This window comes from Perognathus longimembris, chromosome 24 (genome assembly GCF_023159225.1).
Source record: "Perognathus longimembris pacificus isolate PPM17 chromosome 24, ASM2315922v1, whole genome shotgun sequence".
NCBI lineage: Eukaryota > Metazoa > Chordata > Mammalia > Rodentia > Heteromyidae > Perognathus > Perognathus longimembris.
The window spans coordinates 15,535,000-15,558,132 of NC_063184.1; the positions used below are offsets into that span (position 1 = coordinate 15,535,000).

The 23,133-nt window shown below is 35.7% G+C and overlaps 1 protein-coding gene across 3 annotated transcripts in view; it reads right to left on the minus strand.

The window, feature by feature from the left end:
- Nucleotides 1-2,504: 2,504 nt before the first annotated feature.
- Gstcd (glutathione S-transferase C-terminal domain containing) overlaps nt 2,505-23,133 on the minus strand; it is a 66,285-nt gene continuing 45,656 nt past the window's right edge. For 2 of the 3 annotated variants that reach the window (XM_048333434.1, XM_048333432.1), the window contains 7 exons: nt 20,232-20,347; nt 20,030-20,074; nt 17,785-17,913; nt 14,656-14,789; nt 12,411-12,441; nt 8,935-9,004; nt 2,505-4,673 (listed from right to left, as the gene is read on the minus strand). In XM_048333434.1, the coding sequence (XP_048189391.1) occupies nt 4,537-4,673; nt 8,935-9,004; nt 12,411-12,441; nt 14,656-14,789; nt 17,785-17,913; nt 20,030-20,074; nt 20,232-20,347 (662 nt within the window). In that variant the 3' untranslated portion in view covers nt 2,505-4,536. Of the gene's footprint in view, nt 4,674-8,083; nt 8,873-8,902; nt 9,005-12,410; nt 12,442-14,655; nt 14,790-17,784; nt 17,914-20,029; nt 20,075-20,231; nt 20,348-23,133 lie in introns of those variants that run through there. The other variant, XM_048333433.1, reaches the window with a different exon arrangement.

The following is a 23,133-nucleotide window of genomic DNA, read 5'->3' on the forward strand; positions in this document are numbered from 1 at the left end:
CATTATTGTTACTCTTGAGTAACAATGTGAGTTCAGTAATAACATCTAATATTGATGGCTAGGGAGAAGGTAGAAATTATCCTAGGAATAGAAAGGTGCCTTGGAAATACTGGAAAAGGAAACTAAGAACCTCAATGTAAAATCACGAGCATTCAATTTGACAATAATTCTCACAGTACTGTTCAAACAATAATAAAGGAAACCATTTTGTTTAAAGCAGTACTTTTTGGGGGGTGGGGGAGTGGTAATGGTGTTTGAACCTAGTACTTGTTGGAATCATAGGTGCATACCATTGCCATTTGACTTCTCTCCATTGAGATGATGGAGTCTTCAGGACTTACCTGTTCAGGCTGGCCTGGAACTACAATTCTCATGTTCTCAATCTCCTTTGTAGTTTGTCAGTCATGTGTCCCTCTACCCATCTACTTATTGGTAAAGGGTCTTGCAAACTTTTCTCCCAAGTCTGGCTATGAACTAAGATCTTCCCATTAGCTTCTCAAGTACCTATGAGTAGCTAACAATGCCTAGATAAAACTAATAAAGAAGTACTACTTAATTTAAAGGAAAGTTACTTCATAGCTGTTGCCCCTTTCCAACAGCATTAGTACCTGTGATGTATTTAAAATGTAGCATGAGGAATCTGGCTGAAATACACTTAAATAAAAATACACAAAAGAATTACTAGGAGAGAAGGTTAAGTGTCTTGTTATGGATGTCTTTAAAACATCAGGTTGACTTTAATATATCAGGGTATTTAAAAATTAGATTGACTTTAATATATCAGGATATTTTGGAAATGAATGTGTCATTTTGAAATTAGTAGTTACTTACCTAAGCAACTGGCTAATAGTAATTCATCAATGAACATATCTGCAAGTAGTCACTTGAAAGCCTACTCAAAGAATATCACTGTCATCACTCTAAATTGCAGCGGCACTGAACTCCAACAATTATAAAGAGCAGCTGCTATGTACCTACGAATGCATTTATGTATTTTTAGTGCCATGAAGCTCAAAATAAGTTGTGAGATGATTTGTGAAATATCCATTGTGAATAAGTAGGTTTGCATAGAAGATGATTGTCTATAAATTTTCAGTGAACTTCTGTATAAAATGTTATTACTATCCTATAAATTCCTCGTTGTTTGCACATATAAATCATAGTTTAGACCATCAGTCAACAATTTTACTCCTATGGTGAATTTCCTTGCATATCCATCAAGTTCTTTTTTTTTTTAAGTCATGGGGCTTAAAACTCTGGGCCTGGGTCACTGTCCCTGAGCTCTTCGGCTTAAGGTTAGCTGTCTACCACTTGAGCCAAGCGCCACTTTTGATTTGTGGTTTGAATCACAATCTTCAGATCTCAGCCTCCTGAGTAGTTAGGATAACAGGCATGAGCCACCAGTACCCTGCTGATACTTTACTTTGGCTGGGAAAAAAAAAGGCTTCTGGAAAGGGACAGAAAATGCCAGTGTCTGACTCATTCTGTGGAAACTCAAGGACTTTTTAGATGACTCATCCAATGAATATACTTGTTGCTGAATGTTTCTTTACTAGACTACCTATTGTTACTATTAAAATCAGAAAACTTGTCCTAAAAGCAAACAAAAACAAAAACAAATACAAATGACCTGGCCTTAAAAAAAATAATGCTATGAAAACAGTCCTACCAAAGCAAATGATGACTCTTTAATTACAAATACTGGAAAGTATCTTAATATCTGCCTTGAAAAAACAAACAAACTGGAGAACATTGCATTCTGTTACAATGTTGCTAAAGTTTAGGTCTGGAAGGCTCCTTAACATTCCACATGCTAAAGGTTCACCAGCTTGGCACTGGAGTGGCGAATCAGTAGACTGGTGTTATTGTGTGTCCTTGAAGGGGATCTGAGCCCCTCATCTCTTCTTTTCTGTACAGGTCATGAGGTGAATGATTGGACTCCGCCTCCTGACATGGCAGTGCTGCCAAAAGCCCAAAGCAGGAGAGGGGTGAGGGGAATGATCATCATAACCTAAAACTAGAAGCCAAAACAAACCTTTGTAGATTATCTCAGGCATTGGTTATAGTAACAGAAAGCTGACTAGCACAAATGTTTTGCTTACTTTAGATTAGTCATACTTGATGTTATTTTGGGTCATAGATCCTTTGGAAAAACCTAAATGACAGTCCCTCTTCCAGGAAAATGTAGAGATACAGAAAAGACTGGATATGGCTTCAGGGGGGGTTCACACATTTTCTGTATCTCAAGTCAACAATTTACATGATAACCAAACATAAAAAATCTTTCCAGTTGCCAAAACAATGCAAAATTTGTATTTTATATAACAATCTATAACTAGCATACTTAATTTAGCATGGTAATAAAATTACTATTGTTTAGTGTGTGTGGTTCTGGTACAGAGTAGGGAGGAGAATGCAGTTATAGATGCATATCCTATAAAATTATATAATTATATCCTATAAAATTGAGGAAATTGAGGGGAAGGTGGGGTTGAGAGGAATGAGAGAACAATGAAAGGGGTGACAATGATCAAGATGCACTGTATTCATAGACTGCTTTGTTGAATGGGAACTAAAACTTCTTGAAGTTAAAAAAAACAAAAAAGAAAACATAGGAGAAATCTTCACAGTCTTATGGCCTGGATATGAAATGTCCCTCTAAAGGTTCATGTGTTAAAAGCTTGGTTGATGGGTTTTTGAGAAGTGACTGGATCATGAGAGTTCTGATATAATTAACAGACCAATCCATTTCAATTTGATGGCTTTATGGGGAGGTGGTGGATCTCTTAGGAGGTGGAGCCTACTTAAAGTAAGAAGGCATTGGGAGTGTGTCTTGAAGAACTATCTTGTCCCCCTACCTTTCCTGTTTCTCTGACTCCTGGCTATGGAGAGCTGGGTTGTATTACTCTACTATGCCCTGTTATGAAGATGTACTTCCTCACTACAGGCCCCCAAAACAACACAAACAAACTCTGGACTGGAGCCATGAGCCAATCTAAGTCTTATCTCCTTTAAGTTGTGTTTCTCAGGTATTTTCTCACCATGATGGAAAATGACTAACACAGGCAAGTAAAGATTTATTAGAAAGAACATAGACAGTATCAACCATAAAAAAGGTAAATTAAGTTTCATAAAATTAAAACATTCATTATGAAACTGAGTTAAGTAATCCTTGGAAAAATATTATATCTGACAATATCTGATGGAAATATCAGATATTGATAGATGAAAATATTCATCAGATATCTGAATGGGTTTGTGTAGGTATCAACAATTACCAAAACATTTCAAATGGAACACTCAAAACCTTGTTATATATAAATTATATCTTCATCTAAGAAGGAAATTCCAGGACAAAAGAACATGTATGTATGGGCACTAATGACTAAACAATGGCTCAATTTTGTTTTCTTAAATTCTATCCCAGAAAATAAAATTACAAACCCCATCCCTCCTCATGAATATTGCCCTATAAAATTATTCTTTTAAACCACAATGAGTAATGAAATAAATTTAGTGGAATAATGTAGGATATGTAACGTTAAATCAGTAGCAGCACATGCAAAAGGATGTGCTAAGTGCATCTGAAAATGTTGGCTGATGGAAAAATGAGAACCTAAGCAGAGAGAACTGTTCAAATAAGCGTCCCTGGTCTGCAGTACTCACACCCACGATTTATGCTCAATGAGATTAAAAAAATACAAATAAGACCGTTCATTATGACAAAAAGCACATATCTAATCCATCAATCTTTCAGATGATTTCGTTCTGTAAATAAAGCACCATCTCTTGCAATTTTTCTTTGTATTTTCAGAAAAATCCAAGTCAGGGTCTTGAACATTTTAGATTCCAAATTATTATTTATATCCTTGAATTAAGTAATAGTTGTATTTACTATTTAGTTAGAATTTATGTCCAAAATGCATGGTCTTCTACGAAACTTTTTTGTAATCTCTTTACAGAAAATGTTTCAACCAGTGTTGATCTCATTTGACACTAAAGAAGTATACTAAATGGTATACAAGTTCAACTAACCCCAGCTTAAAAATAACCACAGTGTAATTATATTTCTAGACTTTAAAAAATACATAGAAAAGTACAAATGTAAAAAATACAATCCCTCATTGACTTTAGTTTCAATATCCAGATATGAATATCTAAAGGATAATAAAAAAAAAGACAGCAAATACATTGTTTGGAATTGGCTATCATACTGGCAAGATCAGAAAAGCCTGTGAACTAAGAAGGAAGTTGTTATTCCAGTGATAGACCCTTCATTGGTATTATTCTTTTGGCAGCTAAAACTTTAGAGGATTCACACTGTGAAAACTAATGATTCTTAATCATACATTCTAAGAGCATTTATGATGCTTTGAGGGCAGCCTTTCTTCTGAGATGTTCCTGTTACCTTCCTAATGAGCACAATAGGCTCAGGATGGCTAATGCTGTTTTCTACTTATACCAAGCACCTCCAAGGATGCTCCTGGACTTCTAGCACAAAGCTAACCGCAAAACACCAAAAATAAACATCTCCTTCTAAATGGGGACTCCCACAATCATGTTATTTTTGGGAGAGCAGCTCTCTGGCTCCATGGATATCACTTGAACAGAGTAGCCATGTTCTTCTGCAGCTCTTGCTCGGTCCAGATCCACCAGGCACATGCATTGTTTTCCTGAAAAACAGTCAAAGGGTATCATAAGACTCTTCTACTAGCAGTGCCATTTCAGTTTGTCTTTCTTTAGAACAAAATTTACAAATCTACACAGAATACTGCTTACCCTTAAGTCCTGTTGAGTGTCTTTCAATTTTTGATCAATGTGTAAAGTAAGACAGGAGACAACACTTTGAATGTTTATCTGCTAATAATTTAAAGAATGCTAATAGCTTCAAATGTATTTACCAATCAACGTAAAAACTACCGATTCAATTTTCTTCCTTGGCTGAAAACCCACTGAAAGATGTTTGCTCTGCATTCCTGTAAAATTACATTAGAAAGCCAGTGTGATGGTGCACATCTGTAATCCTAGCTACCAAGAAAGCTGAGATGGGAGGATCACGATTTGAAGCTGGCCTGGGCAGGAAAGTCTATGAGACTCTTATCTCCAGCAAAAACCTGGAAGTGGAGGTATGGCTCAAGTGATAGAGCACCAGCCATTAGTGAAAAAACTAAGGGACAGTGTGCAGGCCCTGAGTTCAAGGCCCAGTACTTGCATGTGCATGTATACTCACACACACACACACACACACACACACACACACACACATGAAATTAAAAGAAAACTATATTAGCTGTAAAGTAGGGGAAAAACTGTCTTTTGAATATCTAAAGTAACATGTCAATAAAAATCCATTTTAAAGAAATGTTACATTCTTTATGTGAAGTTTCTCAGGACTTTGAAGAAATAAAAAATAGAAAAATTTCACTAGTGTGCTGATTATTTCAAGTAATGCTGAGTATAAAATCTTAATGTTCAGAGCTCTCGGGTCCCTATAAAATAATTATATCATATTTCTTCTGTAATCTTTGTGAAACAAAGGAAGGAAGCTGACTGGCAAACATGGAGATAATTCATTTTCCCTTGGCAAATAAAATTTGAAGCTACAGAAAATGATTTGGGGCTTAATCTGTTCAAAGCCATTATTTACATTCAACAATTTCAACTGTAAACTTACATGTGAGCTTCTTCATCTCATTTTTTTTCTTCACTAGTTCTACTGCCTAATCATTATTTTAAACACCATAATTTAGACTGTTAAACTGCTTCAGAAATGAAGACAAGTCATGAAATAGAAAATGCCCCTGTGAGAAAGAATCCTCACCAATAAAGTATAAAGTGAATGAACTCAGTAGGTAAGATCCAACCCCCTTTTAAAAGGTGATGTTTTACACTTTTTAGAAGTTGTGACATAAGGGGTTGCGGATTGAGCTCAGTGGAAGAGCACTTGCCTGGCAAGTGCAAGGCCCTAAATTTGGTTCTCAGGTCAGGGAAAAAGAAAAGCTGTAAGACCAAAAAACAAAAACAAGGTTGGGAATGTGGCCTAGTGGCAAGAGTGTTTGCCTCCTACACATGAAGCCCTGGGTTTCCCCAGCACCACATATATAGAAAACGGCCAGAAGTGGCGCTGTGGCTCAAGTGGCAGAGTGCTAGCCTTGAGCAAAAAGAAGCCAGGGACAGTGCTCAGGCCCTGAGTTCAAGTGCCAGGGCTGGCAAACAAAAACAAAAACAAGGCAAGCAGACATTGTGATAAGGAAAAAAAAATAACAAAAGACCAAAAAATCCCCCAAACAAAAACCAAGGCAACTAGAATTTGGGACATAAAAAAACATACCTAGAATTCCAGGTATACGAAATTAACCAAGTTTCTCCACTGCTATTCTTTTTCTTTCCTTAAAATACTGTCTTTGCCTTAAGGCAGCTGTAAATCTTTTCTTCACCTACTTTTCAGTTTAAAATGAAGCATTCCTTATCACAATTGGGATACTCTATATTCTTCCAGTATCCACACTGTTTGCACTACAGCCCATTTATCCTTGCCTTTGATCCTAGGCAAGTTTTTTGTTTTTTTCTTTTTTTTCAGTAAGAAGAAGAATGCCATATTTTCACCTACTGAGTGTCATTGCAACTGGGATTAATTGGTTGTTCATAGTTCACCTTAGGGACCTGGTGGGCTTCCAAAGAATGTTTACAGGACACAGAGATAACCTGTATACAGCAAAGATAGAGATGGATTTGGATGAACCACATTCTACTCAATCCCTGCTCTAGTTAGCAATCTTGCCTAATGTTCTCCTTCTTTAATCTAGCAGCTTTTATATCAGTTACTGTCCTTGGGTTTAGCGCTTATAACTCACATCTGTTTACATACTAGTTTACTTCACTGAGCTGCGATGGATTAACTGTGTCCCCTAAAAAGCATGTTGGAAACTTAATCTTCAATGAAACTGTGTAGGGACAAGGAACCCAATGAGAGGTGATACATCCATTAGCAGAGTCAGTGGATCAATGCTGCTTTTTTAAGGAGATTATTATTACAGGTGGGCTCCTTTTAAGAGTAAGTTTGCTTGGCACTCATGGCTCACATCTTTAATACTAGCTTATCAGGAAGCTTAGACAAGAAAGATCTCAATTTGGAACCAGGTCTGACAGAAAAAAATACTTACAATTAACCAGCAAAATGGACTGGAAGCATGGCACAAACAAAAAAAGTCAAGTGAGAGTGCAAGGTTCTGAATTTAAGCCCCAGTACCAGAAAAAGGACGTTTGGTTCCTTCTCAGACAAGCATTTCCTTCCATCTGTCTCTAGCTCTCTCTTTTCCCATGTGATACCTGTTATGCTACAATGTTATGATACAGTGAATAAATCCTCACCAGACGTGAATCCCTGAATCTAAGATTTATCTTACAAAATTTTGAGTCAAATAAATTTCTCTTAATTATGTTATGCAGTCTGTGGTGTTCTGTTTTAGAAGCATAAAACAGACTAAGACATCAGTCTAGTGGAATTACATCAAATGCACATTTCACTAACTAAAAGTGCTGGGAATGGGAGAGAGCAGGAACAAGAAAAGAGAATGAGAGGTTTCAGACAGGAGAGAGCAAGATCCTTCCGTATGTTTATGTCTCAGAGTGTAAAAATGAGAGGGCATCCTCCTGGCTCCCTCAGTCTCTGTTTTTTTTTTTTTTTTATGTCTCTCCAGATGTGAGCACCAGCTATAATGACTTTGATTTTAAAATTCAAAAGTAAGTATTACTCAAACATCTTCTTCAAATGCAGGCTAATTACTTCATCTAGTACTCAGCCAGAAAAACAGCAATACAGCATACAGTGGAAGAAATTCAGAAAGTGTGATATTGTCCAATATGGAGCTTCTCTGAACTTTTTTTTGGCAATTCTGGGGCTTGAACTCAGGGCCTAGGCACTGTCCCTGAGCTTCTTTTGCTCAAGGCTAGCACTCTACTACTTGAGCCATAGCACCAATTCCAGCCCTTTCTGTTTTATATAGTACTGAGGAATCAAACCCTGGGCTTCATGTGTGCGAGGCAAGCACTCTACCACTAAACCACATTCTCAGCTCCTTCTCTGAATAACTTTTAAGATGAGTTTTTATTTTATTCATCTATCCAAAGCCCTGATTTGTTAACCTAAACTTCTAATGATTGGACTTCTGAGTGCTAGGAAGCAGTATTGCAAAAATGAACAAGAGTTCCACATCTTGAGTCCAACAATTTGGGCACATGATGTGGCTCCATCACCTACCAGATGAAGAGCCTTAGGTAAACTTTGTCTTGGTGGTCTTGTCATTAAAATGGACCTGTCCCTTAAGGACTTTTGTTAAGAATTTATTGAAAGAATAGGTAGGGCATTTGACTCAGTGTTTAAGTATATAATAACAGTTGCTACTATTTGTCTGAATTTGATCTTTTTTCTAAAGTAGTCTGATAAATCATAAACTTGAAATGCTTCAGTGTTCTTCCAACTTTACTGATGTTTAATATTATAAATATTGAATAAATGATTTTATGATGAATAATATACACATGTTTTTTCTGAGAAAGAAAATATTTTCACCCATTTTTATACTTTTATTGCATCAATTCTGGCAAGCACAGTTGATTTTTCCATCTTTAGTATTCTTCTGTGGCTTTTAATAGATTCTACAGTTTACAACAGCACAAAAAGATTTAACACAAGGCTCTACTCAGTACACCAACACTGAAGACGTATTTTAAAATATTCACATTAACAAAAATGGAATAAAATGTTGTTATAGTTACAAAAGCCCTTTCCAATATGGATTAAACTTCTTAGGAAGAACAAATTTTAGTTTCTTCTTGATAAATTGACCAGTTTTTCCCATACAGACTTGATCTACTCGTTCCTGGGTATACTGTGCACAATCTACTCAATAGCTGCTCTGTGAAAACACATACCTACGAGTCTTCGTTGGGGTGGAAGCTGGACAGCTGTCTGATCTGCAAATCTGCATAGAATCATGTGTTCCTGAAAGAAAATGCAAGAGAATGTTGGTTCATTTTAATTTTCTGGTTCAAAACTGTAAAAACAAACACAAATCTATGCCATTTGTTCTAGAGTTCAACAGTGCTTAGTTTCATAAAAGTGCTGTACTAAAGAACAGTTCTGAAAAAAGTATGAGCAAGTGGTATTCACTACTTCATTCCTTCAAGGATACTATTCTTCAGATATAATTATCAACAACACAGACACAGAAAATCCTCATGGGGGTTGGGAATACGGCCTAATGGCAAGAGTGTTTGCCTCGTATACATGAAGCCCTGGGTTTGATTCCCCAGCACCAAATATATAGAAAACGGCCAGAGGTGGCGCTGTGGCTCAAGTGGCAGAGTGCTAGTCTTGAGCAAAAAGAAGCCAGGGACAGTGCTCAGGCCTTAAGTCCAAGGCCCAGGATTGGCAAAAAGAAAAGAAAAGAAAAGAAAAGAAAATCCTCAGGGCCTCTGCCCAGTTGCTGTTATCTGGAATCTGACAACATGATTGTGTTTGAGATCACAATGTGTAAAATGAAAAAAAATAAAATTCAGGGGCTAGGAATATGGCCTAGTGGTAGAGTGCCTGCCTTGCATAGAAGTCGCCCTGGGTTCGATTCCTCAGCACCACATAAATAGAAAAAGCCAGAAGTGGCACTGTGGCTCAAGTGGTAGAGTGCTAGCCTTGAGCAAAAAGAAGCCAGGGACAGTGTTCAGGCCCTGAGTTCAAGCCCCAGGCCTGGCAAAAATAAAAAAAGAAAGAAATGTACTCATTACTTCACTTCTGAAATGGTAACCACTCTGTACAATACCATACTACTACCAATAAAATTATTAAAAAAAAACACTAAAATTCACTTGTTTTTGTTGTAGTATTTATTTGAAGCTCATGCACGTGGTTCTAGGAAGACACACTAGCTTCTCATCTACAAGAGAATAAGAAAGCCATACAGATAATTGATTATGGCTTCTGTAGTTTTATGAGTCTCCTAGAATAGGTCTGGTTACTCCTTAGCTCCTCCCAAGCTCTCCCCTTTACCTGGTCCCCTTAAGCATTTGGAAGTTTCTCACTCCAAAACAATGCAAAAGGTATATCCCTTTGTGTTTTAAGACAAACCATAAAAACCTCAGGAAATAGGAGGGGGACTCTTAATAATTTTAGCTAAGATTGCCTTAATGAAAAAACAAAAAGGAGGGCTGGGGATATAGCCTAGTGGCAAGAGTGCCTGCCTCGGATACACGAGGCCCTAGTTTCGATTCCCCAGCACCACATATACAGAAAACGGCCAGAAGCGGCGCTGTGGCTCAGGTGGCAGAGTGCTAGTCTTGAGCGGGAAGAAGCCAGGGACAGTGCTCAGGCCCTGAGTCCAAGGCCCAGGACTGGCCAAAAAAAAAAAAAAAAAAAAAAAAAAACCAAAAAGGAAGTCAGTGGATTTATACTCTGCTCTTTAATCTGCAAGCAACCAGAGGAATGGGATTAAGCAAAGGCAAAATGAATGCAAGCTCCTAGGTTAAATCTGACAGTGGCAGTATCCAATCGTGCAATAATTTCACCTGCTGGCTAGGCAAACAGGTCGAATTCATATTTAGCAGTTGTCCTCTTACTAATTTTTCTTTAAGAGAGGTCTCACTATTTAGCCCAGAGTAGTCATGAACTTTTGAGCCTTTTGCTTCAGTCACGTAAGTGCAAAGCCTTCATTTTTTGATCAGTAAGTAAAATCATTTGGCAATGTGTTTTGTTTGTAAAACGGGTATATTTGTCTCAACTTTTATGTGTTACAAAAACATTTTATACTCATAAAAATTAAAGGCAATGGGTAATAAATAAAATGGTTTGAACGAACAACTTTCATTAAGTTCTACTGCCTGTTATCATCCAAGGGACAAAAGAAGAGTTTAGTATTATATGATTTGAAGAGAAGACAAGAAATTGCATGGCCTATGTCTTCAGGGTGTTTGTAAACAAGTTTACTGTAAGTAAAGGTAATCACAACTCAGATAGGGTACAATTCTCTTCTATTGCTGAGTTTTACCAGAATGACTGGTGAGTTTTCTCTACTTGAAGTTAGGTTGTAAAAAGTCACAATCCTCCTAATTTCAGGCTCACACATAGCTAGGATTACAGGTGCACACTACCATGCTCAACTGTTGGCTGAAAGGGAGTCTCATCTACATGCCTGAGCTGGCCCCAAACTGTCAGCTTTCCAATTTTAGCCTCCCCCAAAGCAGGATTACAGGTAATGAGTCACTGGAATTCATTTAACTAATCAAGTATTAGTTTTATGGGTGTTTTGTAATTTTAATTTTTTGCCATTCCTGGGGCTTGGACTCAGGGCCTGAGCACTGTCCCTGGCTTCTTTTTTGCTCAAAGCTAGCACTCTACCTCTTGAGCCACAGTCCCACTTCTGGCTTTTTCTGTTTATGTGGTACTAAGGAATCAAACCCAGGGCTTCATGTGTACAAGGTGAGCACTCTACCACTAAGGCACATTCCCAGCCCCCAATCAAGGACTGTTTATATATTTCTCAAATATTATTTCTTAGGATATATATATATATATACATATACATATACATACACACACACACACACACACACATATATACACCTTGTTACTGAATGATCTTACTAGTGAGGTTCAGAAAGAACTATTTTGCTCAGGTTGATGACCCAAAACTATATAATATTCTAACTATTTTGGGAAGACAATTCTCTGAGGGTCTCTTGTGTTTTCACGTCCGGTAAGTAGATACCACTCCTAATCCACACCAGAGGCTAGTAAACAGGGACAGGCAGCCTATGAACTGTTTATGAATGCCTAACAAGTTAATACTTTCTGATATTTTGAGGGTTTATAACTTAGCAATAGTAATATCAATGACAAGAACTATGAAGAATATGTGGTGGATTTTTATGTGGCCAGCAATACCCTTGTCCATTTATAGAAAAATCCCCCTCTATTCCAGATTTTGTTTTCAAGCATATTTATATAGTGAGCAGCCTTGAAAATTATAGTCTTTCTCTGGAGCAAATGGCAGGATTTCTTCTGCTCATTTCTTCTGCCCATTTCTTCTGCTTCATCAAAACTAGGCTTTGGGGAGTCAGTGTGGAAAGAATGGCACCATGCTACTACTGTATTGTTGTGAGCAAAAAACTGTCTTTTGTTTCTGCCTTAGGACTCATATCTTCTGTTAGCATCTACTACGGCAAGCTAACTTCAGATCCTGCAGCTATCTTGTGAAAAGAGTTCACCTGGAGATACATACACATATCTGTCACCTGTGACATTTATGAGTGATTTAACGACAGCTACAGATCACTTAATCCATTAGAAATTTGAGGCAGAAAAACAAAGAGAACACAAATAGTATATTAGGAAGACACTTAAGTCTTTAAAAATTTACCTTGTATGATAAAGTTTTCTTAAACTGTTCACTGAAATAGAAAGGCAAAATGAATTAGTTATCATTCTAAATGTTAAGATTATTGAATAAACTAAATTATAAAAAAATCTATTGTGCATTTTCAGTTAAAATATTACCAATGTAAAAAAATGTCTTTTTAAAAAGATAAAAGCACAGCACATCATCAGTATGTTAACATTAAAGAATGTCTTTCACAGATTGTTTAGACAGAGCAGTGTGACTTTTCTCCTCATAGAAACACAGTGTTTCACTATGAGCCTTATTATTATTCAGGTGTTGTGGGGCCAACAGGTTAGGAGGTAACTGGCATTGAAGAGGCACTTTGTTCTTCACAGTTCCCCAAGAAGAGAGCATGACAGGCCATGCAGGGACACAAAGGGATGCACCATGTCTGTTAGGAGGCAAGAGACAAGGAAAGGGAATCAGGCTTAGGACTAAGGCTCTGGGTGTCTCCATTTGCTTGCTACCAAGTCCTGGGATGTTAAGGCAGGGGACAGTAGTCTGGACGTGTAAAAGTGGCAAGGGAGGCAATTGAGTAATAAGGACTATTGATTAGGTATTTTGCATATGAAAATCACAGACAGAACACCAGAAAATAAAGAAGTATGATAAATATGCCCCCCAAGGCCAAGACTGTCAGGAGCTTTATTAAGGGCAAACAAACATTCCATAAGATCTATTGTTTATTTTTGCTGTAGCCCTCACTCAATTATGTTTTTCAAAATGATGTACTTGTTCAGATGATGCTAATTTTATTAGCGTCAGTTACTTTTTAAAAATGAATATTTCCACATACTTAAAAAAATACTATGTTATTTATTTATGAATGTCAGACTCTGGCTTTGGTGACTGAGTTAAGGCTTATAGACCAAAGAATAAACCATCTAAGCACATCGGTTCCATGGAAGAGTGAGTGGGGAAATGTTACTACACTGAGATCTTAAAAATTTGTTAAACTATAAACTGAACAAGTCAAATTAGTATTTGTAAAAATCTTTAATCTGAATGCAATGGCTCAAGCCTATAATCCTATCTCTTGAGAGACAGAGACTATAGGACCATGGTTCAAAGCCAGCTGGAGCAAAAAGTTCATAAAACTTCATCTCAACTACTGGTTGTTCACGGTGGTATGCACGTATCATCTCTGCTACACTGAGAAGTGCAGATAGGAAAATTGTGGTCTAGGTTGGCTTGGGTATAAGTGAGATCCTATCTCAACAACAATAACAACAACAAAATGACCAGTGCAAGAGTGGCTTACGTGGTGGGATGCTTGCCTGGCAAGTATGAGGCCCTGAATTCAAACCCCCAGTACCACCAAAAGAGGGGGAAAAAAAAAAGGGTTTTCTCTGAACTAATTGTGAGTTATGACAAAACTATGAAAGAAAAAGATATGGCTCTTATTCATGTTCTATAAGTTATATAAAAACCTTTAAGTATAAATTCTAATGGAAATTTATGTTTCCAGTAAGTTATAATGCAACTGATAAAGAGAACAGAATTTCCAAAACAAGCTTATTTAGCTATTCCCTAATGAAAATAATCATCATGTTTCTAAATAGCTATGAACTGGAGAACAAAAATTCCATAAACATGAGAGGATGATCCACTGGATTGAAGTGGATTGAAGTGGAAAGAATTAACCATCTCCTCCTCCTCCTTAATGAGATTAGAAGGACTATAAAAATGGCTCTCAAATTTAATCATCAACACCAATGAGTACTGCTAAGAATACTACTTTTATTAGCAAGAGTTCACATTTATTGGGTACTTACTCTATGCCACTTCTAAGTACTATAGATATCGTTAAATTCTCACAAAAACTTGAGTTACTATTATGACCTCATTTTATATATGAGGAAACACAAACAAGTAAATAAAATAGTAAGGAGGCAGTATTTGCACCAATGTAGTATATTTCCAGGTTCTGAACACAAAGTCTTCTGCACTGCTTCTTAGAAATGTTGGCTCCAATTGTACTTAGAAGAACACAGACAAGTGCTGAAGCTGACACACTTTGTGGTTGGCTAAATCATAGGGTAGATGTGCTTCCAACTTTCAGCCAAGAGTGGGATCCAGGGGAAAAATAATACATAGACACAAGTTATAAACAATATCTGCCACTGTGCAAAGTCATGTATTCAAAATGAAATATTACAACTTTACATAAACAAGTCTGTACTGGTTTATCTCCACATTGGCACCTTAGGTAGAATACTGTCACCTTTTGGGAAAACTAAACTTGGAAGTGTTCTGAATAAAGCCGTAACAGCAAGGGCAAGTGATGAAGGAAGCCCGTGTTTTGATGCAGTGCTCAATCACCATGTCTGTTGCCACACCACAGGCATGTAATGCGACCTAAAAAGTAAAATCAGACCTTACCATTAGGTACATTCTGAACCAACAGAACCACCCTTGTACATTTAATAACAAAAACAAAACAACAGCAACAAAAAAAGCAGTGATTGAAATTGAAATCCTTAGGGAATTTCAATTTACCAGAATATCATTTTGTAATAGTTTAATTAGTTCTCAATTGGACATACCAGTAGTTTAGTTGTTTGTATTAAGAAAATTAAGGTTGAATGATTAAAAAAAAAAACCAACAGCTCTGCAAATAAAGCTTAAGATTCATTCAATGGGAAATGTAATACAAACATAAATGTTGAAAACTGAATATTTAAACTAGCACTTTTACTGATTATGTATTTACTTTAATTGTAGCACTGTGGCAAAAGCACTAGACTTGAAATGAGAATTTCTCTGAGAATTCCTAGACTAGAACTCTAGGTTGGTTGAGGTCCTGGGCCCCTTAAAGTTCTTTGAATATTTGTGTTCTCAACTATAAACTATACTTAACAATGCTGATACTGTTGCAGAAATTAAATAAAATGTATTTAAAAATACTTTTCTGGATGCTATATGGGTATAATCTGTCATATTTATGTAGCATCTTTCTACGTTTTCCTAATATAACAACTGTTAACACAGTGATAGATTGCATAGACTGCTTTTAGTGGACTTATTTTAAAAGGAAGGAATGAAATGATCAGAATAATGACTAGGGTCTCAATAGTTCATAAAAATAAAAATACTAAAAAGTTTTAAATTTACTTCAAAGTACATATCACAAAGCACTAAATATGTTTATGCTAATTATAATCTAGAGTAAACAACCATGATCATTATTAGGCTATATATGGCAAAATAGGACTTGATGAAGGAAAATCACATGTGGGCATCCTGAAAGATAAATTCTCCTAGAAAAATATTTACATCGTTATCCATATCTCTATCTAGAATACAAATTATATTGGATTATACTTCCTTTTGAGGGGTATATCTCATCAACTTCAGGGTAGGGAGAAGCTCTGACGATAAAGAGGAGAGGTTTCTGGAAAGTTTGGGATATAAAGTATTATAGCTAGATTTTCCTTTTGAACTGAAGTTAAAAATAAGATCTCATCTCTCAACCCCCCTAAATTTTCCCCTCCTCATAGATTTACATGCACATGGCTCATGCCTGTTATCTTACCTACTTAGGAATCTGAGATCTGAGGATAACGGTTTGAAGCCAGGCCAGGCAGGAAAGTCTCTGAGATTCTTATCTCCAATTAACCAAAAAAAGCTAATAATTAGACTGGCTCAACTGGTAGGGCACTAGTTGAACAAAAAAGTTCAGATATAGTACACAGGCTCTGAGTTTAAGCCCCAGGATCTCCTTTCCCCACATGTACAACCAACAGTCTTGATGGTGGCTGTCAATCTACCTTTCCTATTTCATGCTAAAAAAGAACCTAGAAAGGCTGCCATTAAAGGTGAACAGTAACAACTAGCAGGTGATGGAAGTAAAGAACTTTGATTCCTCATCTGACTCTTGTTTTTATCAACTTTGCTGTTTAAACATCAGGTTCTTATTTTCATGAATAGCTGGAGAAAATCTCATGGCAAGAGTTAAGGATGCATTTTCCCCTTTAGGTCACAGGGTGCCCTTTTATGTGCATAACTGTGCTGGGTAATGGCATGCTCACATCAGCCCCAAAAGAATGTATTATATCTCTTTATTAGAAGTGAGGAAGCCAAGGCTTGCAGAAATTAAGAACTTGTTTGCAACTAAACAGCTGGTGAGAAGCAGAACTTCAAAGCATGATCCCATGTATTAAGTACATCAGCACAGGGGCTTCTCCATAAGATAAAATAAACCCTTATTGAGGTTATGAACAAAGAAAAGTTGAGACAGTTCTATTTCAGTAAGTCTTTACTTGAATTCACATTTCTTCTGATACATGCAAAAGACTGAGTTTCTTTCCCTATTTAAACGAACTAAGCTACTTATAAAATGGATTTGAAGTCTCAGATTTAACTGTACCATAGAATCCTAACTTCCAGTCATCAAATGCATAGCAGATATAACAAATTATAATAGGATGCAGACCAATAGAACTACTTGAATATGGTAATTAGCATATCCAAACAGTGATATTTCATACTAGGAAAGTTTTTTAGTAAGTGATGTTAGTTTAACCTGATAGCTATGTGAAAAACAAAAATTATTTTCTTCTCACCACATACAGAAAATGTCAAATGAATTAGAGATTTAAAATGTAAACAATAAAACATGGGTAGTCTAGCAGAGTTATAAATAATTCCTAAAGATCCTAAAGTCATATCAACATTAAGAGATAAGGCTAATAAGTTGAAAAAAATAATAAAAGAAAATATATGCATGGCACAGTTTATAAACTCCCCAAGTAAAAAGATAATTGACAAAAATGATTTAAAATTAATAGCATATATGGAGAGTTAATAGCTCTAATGTGTAATATGCTTCTAAAAAGAAAGGAAAAGCTCAATAATCTAGCAGTAAAATAGGCAAGGGATCTGGAACAGTTTATAAACTAAAACATGTAAATAATCCTTAAAAGTTGGCCAAGATTACACAAAATTTTAAAAAATGCTAAACTATATTAAGATACTATTTATCACCTTGTAGTGTGGCAAAATTGTTTTGTTTTTTTAAAAAAATTACAGAATAAACCAAGGTAAGTCATCATTATTTGAATTCATTCACTGACTCAATAACTTTTGAAGTACTTTCTATATGCCCAACACTGTTTTCAACATTAGAGATTTTCTAGTAAAAGAATAAATTCTAACTTAGTGGAAGAACCTTATTCATGAAGTGTCATGAATGAAATAATAGTAATCAATTTGATACTCTATATGTAACTATAGAAAGTTATAGATTTTCTTGTTTAGGAAAGAATATAACACTATCTGCCTTGTTTATTCTAAGTTATCTATTTTTTCTTAAGTAGCTAATTAAGTAAATTTAAATAATTTGGTTACTTACCCCAATATTAAACACTCCTGTAAAATATTCCATATTTGCTTGAATGAACCAAATGTTGCTTAAACCTAGTTCATCACTTCTCTTCTTGGCACGAACTAATGATAATTCCTTGTTTTCTATTAATGTAACCTAGATTTTACCCAGTTGGAAATAGTAATAATTCAAGTGTTAGGACAAAACATATATATATCATAGACTTAATAATGCTGAACATATTACAGTGTTTTCTAGCCTGTATCAGGAAATATACCAGATTAACTGGTACAAAAAAACCAAGGCCTTGAACTGTTCTTCAAGCACATGGTACAGTGATGTAATTGAAAGAAGCAATAATACCAAAGTGTTTAAGTACTTAGTAGAAGACAGTTTGGGGGGAGGGAGCACCCAGACTTGATGACTAAGGAAGGTATTCATTAGGAAATGGATTTAACTGGGGCTTGCAAACTAAACCAAGTGGATAGGAAACCGAGGCATGTTCAGTAAGGGAAAATACATATAGAAGACCTGAGGTGAGGAAGAGTTTGGTGTATCTAAAGAACTAATTAAACTAGTACAGCTGAACAGAGTATGTGTGATGGTGGTGAGGGGGAGGTGAAGAATAAACTGTGTAAGAACAAGGTAGGAGAAGGTAGGAGTAAGATTATGCTTTTTTTTTTTTTTTTAAGCCGTATTGGTGTTTGAACTCAGGGAACTTCGCCTACCCCCCATACGCTGGTTCCATCAGTTGCAATGATTAGTGTGGATTGGGGTGGGTAAAGCACAACAAAATCCCTGAGCAGTAATGGTGGGCAGAATGAAAACATTCTCAACAGTATCATTCCTGCTTGTTATTTTATCCTCATGCTTGTGTTCATAGAAGAATTTTGTCATATACCAATCAAACCTGTTTATCTTATTATTCTCATTTATTTCAGAAACTATTTGTTGTAGTTAGTGCATACCATCTACACAATTCACATGCATTTATTTATAAAAAAAGAGAAAGAGATGGTTTTTCCCACCAAAGACTTTATGTTTAAAGATGATCACTGTGAGCAACTGATTTAAGATGGCAGAAAAATAAAAACAGCATAAACAGAAAATAGCAATGATTGAATAAACTATAGTATACTCACATTAAATGTGTAGTTACTAAAATATGATGTGTAAAACTACTAGCAATAGAAAAACATTTACCATATAGTATTGAATGATATCATGAAACTAAAATTTAATTTGCATTTTTAGAGTTTGGAACATCAATTGTCCATGTGGACAATGACTGGGATGGCAAAGAAAGAAAATCTTTTGATAGGTTAATATGCTAGAGTTGTTGTTTTTTTAATTTAAAAATTGTCTTATTATTCAAAATTTTATGTAGTAGATCAAAAGGATGCTAAAAGATCATGTCTACCAACTTTTAGAAGTTAGCATTTCTACTTAAAATTATCTTGAAAATTAGTTTAAAAGTATTTTATTTGGGGCTAGGAATATGGCCTAGTGGTAAAGTACTTGCTTTGCACACAAGAAGCCCTGCATTCGATTCCTCAGCACCACATTGTGCTCAGGCCCTGAGTTCAAGCCCCAGGACTGGCCAGAAATAAGAATATAAGGTCCTGAGTTCAAGCCCCTGTACCTGGTACAAAAACACAAACAAGCAAATAAACAAACAAAAGGCAAATTAAAAAGTGCTTCTGAGTTGGGTGCCTATGGCTCATGCCTGTAATACAAGTTACTCAGAGGCTGACATCTGAGGATTGCAGTTCAAAGCCAGCCTAGGCAAAAAAGTCCATGAGACTGTTATCTCTAATTAACCATCAGAAAACCAGAAGTGGAGCTGTGGCTTAAAGTAGTAGAGCACTAGCCTTGAACAAAAAGAGCTCAGGGACAGCCCCTGAGTTCAAGTCCTACAATGGGATAGTTATTTCTTCTAAAAATTAAACATATACATACATAATTTACATGTCATATACACAATTTATGTGACGTATATTTTGTATATTAAAATATGTATCTTTATATCTTTAAAAAATCGGCAATTGCATTGTGGTCCTATTTCACACCCTTCCCTACCGCCCCCCCCCCACCTCCCAAAATGATAAATCTGACAAGCTACTTGCAAGGAAAAAGAAAATGCCTGTGTCTCATTATTTGACTTGGGTGAGTAAAAGATTAGGAGCTCAAGGAGGAAGAGTAGGCTGAGTAGGGTAGCTGAGAGAGACCTGTTTAGCTAAAATATTTCCTTGTATCTACTATTCAGCTTTACCTGGCATGATGGCAGCATATGAGCAAGAACAATTCCAACATGGCCCTGAAATAGTAAAAGAATCCAATTTAGTTTAGGTCCCCATGGATTATGTCATTTCCTGGCAATAATCTTACCAAATAAAAACATGACCTTGAATGTAATATAGAAAAGTCATCTAGTTTTGGAAAGGCTAAAAAAGATAAAAGTAGATATATAATACCCCGCCACTGCAGAAATCCACAATTCTGTCACCAGGTTTAGCCTGATTCATCACCACATAAACAAGGTTGTTTAATTGTTGCTGCTTCCTCAAAGCTCGATCACTTGACATTTTGCCTGCAAAAGACAGAGATAAAGAGAACATTATATATTGTGAAACCCTAAGGAGACACAGGTAGAATAAATACATCACTAGGATAGAGGATAGGTGAATGTATGCTTAAGTGTACACACATGAAAGAATGAATTACAAGTTACATGCAATAGTCCAGGAGGAAAACTAGAAGACTGGAGCCCATAGAGTAATTCTATTTTTTCTAATCTTACTTTCATTGCTATTTTATTTTTCTTCAACAAATGTCTTCTAAAGAGTAGAAGCTATAACTAAAAACATGAAATTCATGAAGTATTTGAGAAATGTTAGCTGGCTGAAAAAAAATCACAGTAATCATCTGACCTCTTTATCCCTCTCAGAGATCTATTAAGAAGACTGCCTACAACTCACTTAAATATACTTACAGAAAGATCCATAATAAATAACATTTTTACTATTTATCTGGCCCATCCTTGAATCCTGCATTCTTCTATATGACATGCAGGAATGTTGGCATACAGGTGTCATACTATCTGAATTATACCAATGGTTATTTAGAGGATTTTCCTTTTGTCTGCTTTGAAACTTCCTTTCTGCATGAGTCAGACACAGAAATTTAAATGCAATTAGAGATTAAAGATAGGCTCTTTCCAAGTATGAAATGCCTTGGGCCCAATAGCATGAAAACATCTTAACTTCCCTTTCAAAAGCCACTAGCAGCACCCACAAAAATACCTTCAGAAGGATGAATGATACTATTTGTTTTTACACATCAAGTACATTCTTTATAGGAACAGTTTGCTAAAAAAAAAACATGTAAAGATATCAAGTTTTCCTTGCTTTATGCTAGTAGAAAAATAGCAAGTTATTTTTTCCTTCTGTTTTTTTTCTTTCTTACAATAGTAATTTAGTTAAGAATTTTTCCTTAGGCAAAATAGAAAAGTATAAGTTCCTAATTCAGAAGTAACATACATACACACATATACAAATATACATACATATAGATAAACGTATATATTTATAAGTTTAATTTCCAGGCCAGAATAAAAATGTTTGAAGAACCTTTTTAAAAAATTAGTGGATTTTTCTCCACAGTATGCCATCATTGATTTATACCACAATGTATTCAAACAATACATTATTGTAATGATGTAATCATCATCTTATAAGTGGATTTTTAATCAATTTCTTAAGCACAGTCTAACATGAATTTCAAGATGAAGAATTTGTAAGTCACTAATAGTCTAGTGACCTCATTTGTGAAGATAGATACAGCTTTTGAAAAAATAATTTTAGATGTAGTGGTACATGCCTGTAATTTCAGCACTCAGGAGGTAGAGGCAAGGAGGATTTCATGTTGCTTTTCTCTACTAATGTAATTTAATAAACTTAAAGAATAAGTGAAAGATCTTGTAATCTCATCCTTCATTGGATATTTACCTATGAGATTTTACTCACAATTTACAAACAGCATAATTTAAAATATTCTGCAGTAAATACTTATACACTTACCAATCATTTTTTGTAGCTGTAGCACGATAACTAAAGGGGGGTTACTGACAAACAAACAAGGTCTATTTATTGCACAGTTTTATAAGTTTAAACTCCAATCAGCATAGTGGTTGTTGTGAGGACTGATATATGCAGGAGACAGAAATCACATGGCAAGGCAGGAAGCTCAAGAGAGACTCTGGAATCAGGATCTGGCTTTTATAATACCTACTCCTCTTGAGAACTTACTCCAGGAGATCAGTATTCCCTTCCTAGGTGTTTCTGATGACCAAATGAGCTCCCACAGGGTCTTACTTCTTCAAGGCCCAATGCCACGGCCCAATTAGTAACTGTACCCTTGGAATGAAACCTCTACCACATGATCCTTTGGTGGTAGGGTGGGGTGTGTGTGTGAAACCTTTAGATCTTCCACCTAGATTGCCCTATTTACTCTATTTATCCCATATGCATTTTCACAGCAATCCAATTTTTATTTGGAGGAGGAAGAAGAGATAAGGCCAAAAGACAGAAAAGTAAAAATAAAACAACATAAAACCAAATTGCACTTAACTGTACTTTAAGGCTCTTAGGGAGGCAAAAATGTTATTAAATTGTGTTAAGATGAAGAATTCAATGAGTATGGACATTTCTGCCTTTGTCCTGATTGTGGATTTCTTAATAGTTCCTAGTCAAATAATTACTCTTGCAGCAGGATAGTTCATTAAATGAAATATATAACAGCAAATCCTATAAAATATTTCTAATAGAAATTTAGAACTATCTATATCTTTAGGTCTGTTTCAGAAACATATGTTTAGCAATAGTTTGCTGGGTTTTTTTGCTAAGACTTTCTTTGCACATAAAATGCACCCTGAAATGAAGACTGAAGGTAAAGAGGCACTTTTCAGACTTGTGTTTAAGTAAAGAATATTAAGTTGCGTACACTATTCAGGAAAACTGCGCTAAAAGTATAGCAGCCAGAAGCTCAGATGCTTTAAAGAAAAGTTGCCAGTAATAAGACATTCCCCCTTCCTATTCCTAATCATAAATATTATGAAGCTCCTGGAAACAAGAACAGGATTTCAAATACATGCAACAAGGTGAAACAATAGTATTTTGAAATATGGTATAAATCCTACCGTTTCTTTAATATTTTTATTATCTTTAAGTAATTGTACAAAGGAGTTGCCATTCAATGAAGCAGTTTATAGTGTGTCTTGACCAATATTATCCCTTTCAACATTATCACCCTACTTTCTATTTTGTTTGGTATCCTTGTATATGAAACATCATTTACAAGCATTAAATTACAATCCAC